This window comes from Cariama cristata, unplaced genomic scaffold (assembly GCF_000690535.1).
Source record: "Cariama cristata isolate BGI_N322 unplaced genomic scaffold, ASM69053v1 scaffold13885, whole genome shotgun sequence".
Lineage (NCBI taxonomy): Eukaryota > Metazoa > Chordata > Aves > Cariamiformes > Cariamidae > Cariama > Cariama cristata.
The window spans coordinates 26277-37380 of NW_009618241.1; the positions used below are offsets into that span (position 1 = coordinate 26277).

The following is an 11104-nucleotide window of genomic DNA, read 5'->3' on the forward strand; positions in this document are numbered from 1 at the left end:
GTAATCTTTCAAGATTAGTCTTATCGTCTGTTACTAAAACTCATTAAATTAAGCAATGCTGTTTCTGTGAATACAGAGTATCTTTCAAGCTCCAAATAACTATCAAATTAATGTTTGAAATTTCTTTTGTTAACAATGTAATTTGAAAACAGTGTTTTCTGCAATTTTTTGTAACCTATTGCCAAGTACAGCTGTTGCAAGCAGGCAGACTTCAGACCCAATCGTGTCAATTGTGAGGTAGATAGCTAAACACATAGTTGAAGTAGGAAGGGAATTATGAAATAAAAAATATTGAAATACTAATAAATATATGTGAGAAGTTTCTTTAGTGGCAGATATTTCTAGTGAAACTACCAAAATTGGTAAGATCAGTGAAATTAATGAAAAATACTGTATGTCATATGAATTTATGCTATCTGAAAACATGTTTTCACCTTTGATTTCACTGGGAAAAAATGCTTATTTCATATTGCAAAATATTTATAAAAAGAAAAATGTAGGTGTGGATTTAGTTTGAATATAAACGAGATACATTAGGTTACAGATATAGTGAAGATAGAAAAGAAGTTCTTGTCATGGTGATAATTAGTATTGCTCTTTTACCTATATGTATGTACCTATGCATACATAGTCTCTTCAATTTTTCTGATGTGGGATTTGGAAAGATGTCTTAAGGTAGTTGCTGTTTGTTGCAGACTCGACATTACATGTAATACAACATCAAATATGTGTGCCTGTGGGAGAAGCTGCTAGGAATAGCCAAGTGAGAGAGATGCAGTATGGAAGGTTGTTTCTGCTCTGGAATGGTGTCTGTTTAGAAGTGTTGCAAGCTATGAATTGGTAATATTTTTTGCATTTAGCAACAAGTTCTGCAATTTTCTTCTTGTCAAAGAAAATTATTAAAAAGTTAAAGAATCATTTGTGATGATTCAACAACGGAAGCTGAAACACTAAGAATCGGCAGCACTTGCACAATTTTTTTATCTGGTCCTTTCAAATTGAACTAGAGATGATATCCTCAAGTAACTACATTGTTTGTTTGCTTGTTCCCCCCCTCAAAATAATAACAAGAATTGACTGTGAGAGGAAAGTGGAGATCCAGATTTCCACAGTGAAAATGCATGGTGGTAGGAATCAGGAAACTGCATATGGACTTGAAGGGAGTTTAGCAGCTGGCTACTTGTTTGTGCCTGCTTTCTTCTGTACCTTCACAGACAAATATTTGCATGTATCTGTTTTATTTTCTTATTAAATTTAGCATCTGGCATGACAAAGATCTCATGCACTTACTATGTAGCTATTAAATCCCTTCTGTTTTAACTAGTGGCAACTAAAAAGGTATTTACAATATTGATGCCACATTATATAATAGATTGCGATCCACTTAATTTTTTTTTTTTTTTTTGTGGCAAAATGAAATGAGATGGAAAGTCACAGCATAATTATGTTTGTTTTAATTGTAGCGCATACAGGCCACAGGGTCCCTATAGGGTTCCTTTTCTGGCTTTTGGTAATTTTGCGTTGAGCTCTCTTTTTTGATGCAATTGGCTCTTTTGAGAATGTTGGGGATGTGCAGAGGATGATTGTCTTACTAGATAATTTCTGTGGAGAATGTTGTGTGAGGATGTTTTCAAATGTTTGCACCAATTCTTCTGGATCCATGTCTGTGAGAAGCTGATAAATGATGAACGTGCAGAGTAGCACAATGAAGTGGACCAGAAGCACTGTAGACAGAAGGAAGTAAAAGCAGTATAGTATTTGTCTTTTAAGTACTTCAGACTGTTTCCACACCACAGGAAAGGCATCAGCAGAAGTCTGAACACCTAAAATGAATAAATGGGTTGGTTTGTAAATGAAGGAAATGGGGCAGTTATGGAAACTGACTTCTCATTTGCTCTTGTATTGTCTTTCTCTTCCCAATGCAGTATCTCCCCTAACCTTGAGCTGGAAGCTCTTTTTAAACGACACTTCACTCAGGTGGAATTTTATCAGGGTTCAGTCCTTAATCCCCATGACCTGGCGAGAGTGAAGGTAACAGCTCTGTTCTGTTCTCCTACTAATTGACTTTTTTTAAAGTACTCATAGTGTTATTTGGAAAAAAACAGTAAAGCTCTTCTTCATGTAACCCCAAAAGATTATTTTTCCATCTCTATTATCTTGCCTAATAAATTATAGTATCTATCCTTATAAGCCTTATTTTCCCTGTATCTTTAGATCTTCAAAGCCACAGTAACACTGTGGCTTAAGATACATTGTCTGCCATTCCATTGAACTCTTTATGAATTTTTCATTGGGGTTTAGTTCAAGAGTCTATTTTACATTAATGTTTGATATAATAGAACATTGTCTTACAGTAATTGCTTAAAATGCTATTGTCTTACCTTCATCAGAATGATTAGAAAATAATTTTTCACCTGTCAAACCCCTTTTCTATTGTCTAGAATCCTGGAAAAAAAACAATTTAAGATTTTTTGGTAGCTAAAATGAGATGGTTTTATTGTCTAGAATTCTTTACAGTAAATTATTTTGTACTCTTAAAGCAAAGCATGAAGCTTAAATGAATAAAAAAAAGATGGCAAGCTGTCATGTTAACACTTTATGGAGTACTAATCACGTCTTTTGTCCATTTTGGCTGTAGAAATTGCTTAACCTTTTGTAACCCAACGCACACTGTTTCAGTTCATCAGAACAAGATGTTCCAATTATGACTATAAAATTGTGTGTTGGTATTTTGTGTTCTGTATTCCGCCCTTCTTTGTGTTGATATTTGGTTGTATACACTGAAAAATACTTCTGTTATCTGCTTTGAGTTAAATAGAGCTAAGATTTGTGTGAACATAGAAGTCCTGTGAACAGATCAGTTCTCCTCTTGCTTTCTAAAACTGGTACTCAGATTCTAAATCATCAGTTCAGCCACTCTTCCTGTCTCTAATAGGAAGGTACTTAAATTCCTAAACAAAGCTGCAGGAGTTGTGGGAGCACTGTACTGATATAACAGGAAATTCCTATGGATGTAGAGGTCTACATTTCAGCATCTGGTTACAAAAGATATGTCCATTAACACCTTCATGCCTCAGATGATACAAAGTAGGAGTCAATAATTGAACTGCTGACCTGGTCTGAGCATCGTAAGCAAGTTTCAAGAAATTGCTGTGTGTGTATGAGAGCTGTTATAATCACTCACGTTAACTCCAGTTAGCCTTGTAACATTTTTGATTAGCAGTATTAAGAACTGACATTTGCAGTCATCATGGCAGTGTTGGATTCTCTAATACTTTGTGATGAAAGAATATCTGGAAAAAGATGTTGCTATTTATGTTTGCTTTCTCTTTGGTGTCTCAGATAGAGTCAGCAGATGCGTGCCTAATCCTTGCCAATAAATACTGCGCTGACCCAGATGCTGAAGATGCCTCCAATATTATGAGGTAAACTCATTAGTTTTTAGTAGATTTTTGGTTCTTGACTCTGATTAAGTAGCTTCTGGTGTCCAGATAGACTATAACCACACACGACTTTATTGCTGATCTGTTGCACTTGAACACTGCAGGATTTTTGGTTTTTTAGGGAACAAATAACAAGATTTTCTCAAAAGTTCAGAGATGAGGATACCCTAAATTCCTATGTAAACAGTTTTAATTTAGCTGCTTTAGAAAGAATGTCAGAAGGGACACTTGGAGCACAAGCTTTGGTACTCTTAGTGATGTTGCAGGACCTAGGGTTTAAGTATTCATAGCTGAATGCAGTCCCAATAGAAATGAGGGGAAAGAGAATGCAGTTACATTGTTGCAACAGTATGTTATGTGAATTGTTAACGATGGAACAGAAGAACGCTTAGTCACCTTATACCTCCTTCCTCCTTGGTATATCTGTTCCTACAAGTAATTGCGCTGCTCAGGGATAGCAAGGTATATACATTTCATGATGATAAAGATACAGTGGTCTCCTAGTTCCATCCTCCTTTTTTACACTGAAGACCAGACGTTGCTTATTTTGATTGACAAGGCACTTATCACATTAGGGACCACCAGATTTTGTCTTGCTTTCCTCCTTATATTCTGTGAAAGAAGATGATGAAAGAGTCAGTCAGTAGATGGCAGCTAGAGTTCCAACAAACATAAGCCATTCAATTTTTTATGTTTTACTCCTACAAACCTAGTTTTAACGAGACTAGTCTCTCCTTTTTAAAATTAAAATGCCAATGATTTGTTAACAATTCTCTAACATAGAATTGGCCAGTGTTATGAACCAATTTTACTGGCCTGTCAAATGTTTGCATGCTGTGAATTAAAGGAAGGGGAGAAATTAAAAAAAATTAATAAAATTGCTCCTCCAGAAAAAGTTCACTCTGTTCAAGAGATGTGGCTGTCTGTGGAAGGTGCAGGGCTTAAATATACCTAATTTAATTTTCCAAACATACTTTTGAGTTGCAATGAGAGAAACTTTTATTTTGACATTAATTGCATTAAAAATATTCCAGTTGCAGATTAGTGCATTCTTAACAGATTTAATACATTTAATCTAGTAAAACTCAAAAAAGTGTTATTTTGAGAGTGGAATTCTGTTGTGTTTTCTCACATTTAAATGAATTTAATTCAACAAAATTCAATGTTTAATTAAATAATTCAGCAAGAGATGGAAAATTAGAAGGAAGACTTGTTTTCTCTTTCCAAAAGATAACATAAATTAACATCATGCATATAACCTTATTTATCTGTTGCATGCTCTAGTTTTGACATACTTCAAAGCATGAGCCAGACCAGCAGTTCGCAAGATACTTCCTACCAAACACCAGCGTAAATAGTTATGGCATTCAGAGTCTTATGAGACTGATGATTCCATAATAATTCAGATTATTTTTTGTTTTGATTATTTTATCTTCTTTTTCTGCCTTCAGTTTGTATGTACGGATCTGATTTTTTTGGCATTTTTCTCTCTTTAATTTTGCTCAATACTTTTTTCATTTTTGGGTTGTATATTTCTCTCTTCATAACATGTTATTGATCCACTCATTTTTCACAGATCTTTCCAGCTACTTTTAATCTGTACACAGTTAAGTATATCTTAGGCTTATTAAATAATTAAGAATGCAGGCAAGCTGCAGATTATAGAAGTACCCCAATATTTTGTAAATTCAGCGTTCAGATATCAGTTTCAATATTGACCTTTGGAATAATCCATAAAAATTAGGATGAATTTGCATGTGGGTTTGTGTCAAATGAAATAATTATTCAAGGGGTTTAAATACGCTGAATGTCTAGCAATCATAAATAAATAATATGTAGTGGTGCAGAAAGAAAAGGATTCTTTTCAGACATTTATCATTGGAAAACTTGATCAATTATGTTGATTCAAAGACATGAAGATAGTCACTGAAGATGACATAATAATTGCAAGTGTATTATTTGCTTAACAGAATGAGTACAGTATCTGAGTGGAGCTGCTAAACAAGTCTCTCTGCAAATTCCATAACGGCAAACCATTCAATTGAATATTTCCTGAAGTTTGATGTTCTGTAGTATTAGCCAATGTTTATTAACTGAATTAGACTAGATGTAAATACTGTGTAGGTCTGACTTCAATGAGTATACTTTACAGCCAGATGAATAAGGGTACAGTTTTAGTTGTGGGACTTGACAGCAGAGTAAGGCAGAGATATTGGGACACATTATCCAAATATCCCACCAGCTAAAAGTTATTTTAATTGTTTTGTCTTTTATTTTTAGAGTTATTTCAATAAAGAATTATCATCCGAAGATAAGAATTATCACTCAGATGTTGCAGTATCACAATAAGGTAACGTGACAACAAACAAGAGTTTTTTTGCTACATTGCATTCACTCATACACAATTTTTCTAGCTCCATGAATAGTAAACATTTTTCTTTCCAGACAAAAACATCCTAATGAGCCTTGTAATCCAGTTACAAGGCAATTCAGTTTTGTTTATATGTGCAAGGGACCTTATCAAAATCTCGACATTTATTAGTTGCCTAGAGTATAATTCTCAAAGCTACAGTGTCCATAGTTGCTACTGATTTCATATGAGCTTTTAACCACTCAGCTTCTATAAGTTTTACGCAGCTTATTACACTAGAGCTACCCAAGGTGAATTGATGGCCTCTAGGCAAGTTGTCTGAAGTTGGTCCTTTTGGATACTTAAAAAGAAAAAGCAGAGAATTATTGTCTTATTGGAGATTTATAGTGATTTTTTTGTTTCTTACATGACAATGTAGACCTGAAATTGCCAAGTAGCAAGTACAAAATAAATAAAATTAAGTTTTTTTTCATATAAAACATAATTTAATTGCGGAATTTGTTGCTAAAAATATTGTGCAGATCAAAATTATAAATCCACTTTCAAAAGGAATTTGGCAAATTTTTGATGGTAAATCTGTGGCCTTTAAACACGATGAAGTCAGTTCATTCAATCCTGACATGAGGAAGTCTATAATCTGCTGATTAACAGGGCTAGGAAGAATACATCAGTGGACAGACTACTCATATGTGACCTGCTGCTTTTATTATTTCTAAAAGCATCAACCACTGCCCAGTGTTAGACAACAAACTTGGCTGGGTAGACCTTCATTCAATGAAATACACAATAATCCTGGTACTTAGAAGATTTGACTGCTAACAATTCTTTATACCTGTAACCTTTGGCTAGGACATGAGCAATTACTGTTGTTTATGAGGTTGTCTTCCTGTACATGAATTGAAGAAGTCTATCTTTTTATATAATTAAAGCAAGGTCTTTCTCTGCTTTAAACAGGTTCAGAGGGGAAGAACTTTTAAATACTGCATTTTTCCTTTGTATTTCCAATGAATATGTCCTTAAGAATAGCTGTTGTCAAAGTGCTGAACTGTGATATTGACGTATGAAGGGAAACAAGCATGAAGGCCTCTGTTTCCATATGTCTATGCAAATGTACAAGATAGATGGAAGAGAGAATTCAATAGAGTTATGCCAATAACTGAACAATATCAATACATATTTAACTGAACAGTGTCAATACTGGAAGTGTGTCTTGATCAGCTATTTTCTTTATTATATCCTTATAAATAGCAGTCTTAGTGAAAATCCAAACCTTTTCCTAAGTCAAGTGCTATCCTTCAGGGTGGAAGGAATGAAATAGAAAAGACAGAAGATGTTGTATACCTTATTAAATGACAATGTCCTATAAAGGTTGCAGCTTCACACAAGTTGTAATCTAAGTCATATTAGTTTCCTATGTATTATGTATGTACCTTATCAGTCAGAGAGTAGCTCAAAGTGCTGTAAAAGGAATGTATAGAAGGGAAGAAAAACTTTACAACATTCTGTGGTTTGTTCAGGTGTGAGGATGGGCCTGGCAGAGTGTCACAGCCAGAACAGGGCTTGAGAAATGTAAGATTTTGTCTATAATAGGTAAGATTGGAACACTTCCTAGCATAGAATTAAACTCTCAAATACTTGGAGTGCTTCTGTCTAGTCAGAAAAAGTCAAACCAGTAACAAAGAAAATAATTCACTGCTATCTCCTTCAATACTGTACTGTATTTTAGGAAGTTCTTCACCTATGGGGTATTTTGTTTGTTTGTTTGTTTTCCAGGCCCATCTGCTAAATATCCCAAGCTGGAACTGGAAAGAAGGGGATGATGCAATCTGTCTTGCTGAGCTCAAGCTGGGTTTCATAGCCCAGAGCTGCCTGGCACCAGGCCTTTCAACAATGTTAGCCAACCTCTTCTCTATGAGGTCATTCATAAAGGTAATGTCTTGTTTCATTAGAATGTATTAGTCTGCAATTCACTCTGTCAGAGAGCTGAGTAGAGAACATGACTCAAATATGAACCAGATAGGAACACATTAACAGATTTTTGTAAGACAAAAAAACCCCAGTGCACACTTCCATACAAAAGTTCTCTGCTGCAAATTGGGCAACAAGCCGGGTTCTGTCAAGTTACGTTTTTATTTTTATTCAGCAAGTATTTGGGCTTTAAATGACTTTTCAAAGCATCATCCATGTCTAGGAAGATATTTCTGGTGTTTTGTGTTTTGCTTTGTTTTAGACAAATCATGTGTTTATCTATGAGAAAAGCCCCTGCTTCGAAAACAAAAATATGATTTCTCTATGTCCCATGTAGCAACAAAGTGCCCAGAAAAAAAGACTGATCATTTTGGTCTTTTACATCAAGTGGCTAGTGGACCTCTGACTGTGAGAGTAAATAAGGAACATGTATTGGAACTGAAGCCTGAACTTCCTACACCATCATTCATGTATTTGTTTCTCCTCAGTCAAAGAGTTCTTTTGGACTTACATGATAAAATTTTAACCCAGTTCTTCCTAGACTTCTATGGCAGCTGTACTAATTCACTGAACCAAGACCTTGATTTCAGCAGTCAGTGCTTCCTTCCTCATGCCTTTCTGGGACACTCATTCCAAACATAAAGGATGGTCAGTTTCCAATCCCATGAGTGTTATTAATGGGACAGGAAACACTGGAGTATAAAGTAGGTCGTGGTCCACTTCAAGTCCATTGTGCAAGTCAGCAAAAAAAAAAAAGGGCCTAGTGTCCTCAGATGAGAAAGCGGGGACTATTCTCATAGAGGTGCACTTGTCAGTGCAGGACAGTGAGTCTTTATTACTTCTTATGATGCCCTGAAAATCTTATTAAGGTATCCTTTGGAGACAGCAGATTCCTTTGTCTCAAAAATAGTCCAGATTTACATACAGTAAAAAAAATACCAGTTTTTCATATGGAATCAATACTGTCTGCAGTTATGACGTTTGCATCTTTATTCATGTTCTGAAAAAAACCTCAACAGTTTTACTTCAGTAAAGCCAAACTTGGGAATTGTCTATGACTCAGCATATGGTCACTTTGGTATTAATTGTGTCTATTCCTCAAGAAAAAAACTTTATCTCTTATGAATGTCATTCTTCTTGCCGATCATTTTGGTCTCCCTCACTCTTGCCTGATGTGGTAACCCAAGACTCTCAGGAGTCTCAAACATTTGTAACAGTCACACTAATGTATCCAAACTGAGGCAACCTGCTCTATGAACTTGCTCTTGACATCGGAAGTCGGCATGAAACTTTTGCTCAACTTCTGTCTTTCCAAAATCAGAAGGGATCAGTTTTTTCTCAAGGACATCCAAATATATGGCTATCTTCAGAAGCCCTAATCTTAATCCAAGTTATTTTAATACTGAATTTAAACTTACAGTGAGAACATTGAGAGATGCAGAAAGTGATAAAGTGTACAAATGTCTGACTATGGGAGAGCTGTAGTAGACACACACACATTTATGGCCTGGATTTGTAGTTAAAGCGTTTAGACAAGTCAAAAACTGCAAATGTAAAGATAGCATCTTTCCAGAAAATATATCTAACCACTTATGCCCTTATCTTACCTGCCTTCAATCCTGTATGTTCTTATTTTATAAGATATTCTTATCATAATTTCAGTACAGTGACGGATTGGACTATCTCACTGATGAACAGTTTTAAGCTGAAGGCTCAGCTTTGCAAGGCACTATTCAGATTGCATATGAGTATTTCTATATACACAGAATAAGCATAAAAATATCAATGAATTTGATCTGGAGGAATTTATCAATGCCAGTTTTGCTTTTGTATCTGTGATTATATACAGTTATAAACAGAATAGTATGTGGACATAGCTTAACTCTTAACTTGTGTTACTTCAGATGGCACTGAGAGAAAAAATGCTGTAAAATAGTGCATTAGGAGAATGCAAGACTCTGTTAATACTAGTTGAAAAGATGTCTACCACTTAACTAGGAATGAATTGTCCAGGCAAGTAAGATGCATGTCATCATTTCCAAAGATCTCTGAGAATATTGAAATTTAAAGCAAAATAAATGTAGAACAACTGAGACATATTTCTTCATGAGAATCCAACTCAATTGGTGACAAAAAAAGGTTGGTTTGTTTATTTAGCTGAAAGGATGTTCTTTCTCCAAGTTGTCTCACTCTAAGAACTGTATTTGAAAGAGAAAACTATTACTTAGTGGTGACTGTGAATCAACAGTGTATTGTAGGAGAGCAACTACATTAATTGGAATTGTTAGAGAGGACTCTCTTGAAAAAAAAAGATGTCCAATTCCCTAAAAGAACTTCCACCTCTTTTCATTTAGAGCACTGAATTTAAGTACTGTTAGACCTTCATAAATTCCTTGGGCAAATGTTATTAGTGGAGTCTCCCTGAAGTTAGGAGACTGCCAGGAAAATGTACTGAAACTTCTGTATTTTTTAAAGAAAACTTGAAATGTGTGTTTGTTCCTCGTCCTTCATAATGTGATTAGAAAGTGATTTAATGTGCTGTAAATGTTTGGTCAGTCAAACACAAATGAACATGATTGCTGGTGACACTGCACACATTTGACTCATTAGGTGTTACTTTACAACAAAATGATTTGTGCAGTCTGGCCAGTATTAGAGGTAAAACAAACTAAGAAACCTCAAAATATTATATTTATCCCTAATATTTTCCTTTTGGTTTTAGCGATGTAATCTCATATGAAATCTTTTATGTTCTTTTTGGCACCAAATGAACAAAAAGGAAATCAGTTCAAAAAGTTTAAGGTTCTGTAAACACTTAAAGGAAGAAAGATGGATTGCACAACAAATGATATGTTAAAGAAAAAAAAACTTTACACCTGTAAACTATATTTCAATGGTCTAGTATTTTTATAACACAGACTGTTATCGTATTAGTAAAGGAATTGGGACTCTTTATTACTTGCATCGTTTCACAAAATGATGGAAATTCTATATTGGACTGCAATTTCTGTATTGTTTGGCTTAGCAAATGTATACCAGAAGTCTACCCATATGAAAAACATTGCAAAAACTAATTAAATCGAATGAAAGGCAGAGGTGGTGAAATTTTGTCCCTGTGTACAGACATGCAAGCCAATATGATTTAGTATTGTTGTATAAATTTGTTGTAAGATGTGGAATGTGGCCCTTGAGTGTAACACAGGTCCACAAATTAATTAGTTTTGTCTTTACTCTATTGGTAAGACAATAAACATCCTTCCAGATCTGAAAAATGATCTAGAGCAGTCTCAATTCTCCTCTAAGCTATTTTGAGAGCAGGAAT

At 34.8% G+C, this 11104-nt stretch overlaps 1 protein-coding gene across 1 annotated transcript in view; it reads left to right on the forward strand.

Annotated features, from left to right (window-relative positions):
- Positions 1 to 11104, forward strand: part of LOC104162128 (calcium-activated potassium channel subunit alpha-1) — a gene marked incomplete at both ends in the record, with an annotated part of 71523 nt that overhangs the window by 23353 nt on the left and 37066 nt on the right. Inside the window, 4 exons of the mRNA XM_009700779.1 lie at positions 1926 to 2031; positions 3343 to 3425; positions 5724 to 5793; positions 7588 to 7743. Of these exons, the coding sequence (XP_009699081.1) occupies positions 1926 to 2031; positions 3343 to 3425; positions 5724 to 5793; positions 7588 to 7743 (415 nt within the window). The remainder of the gene's footprint in view (positions 1 to 1925; positions 2032 to 3342; positions 3426 to 5723; positions 5794 to 7587; positions 7744 to 11104) is intronic.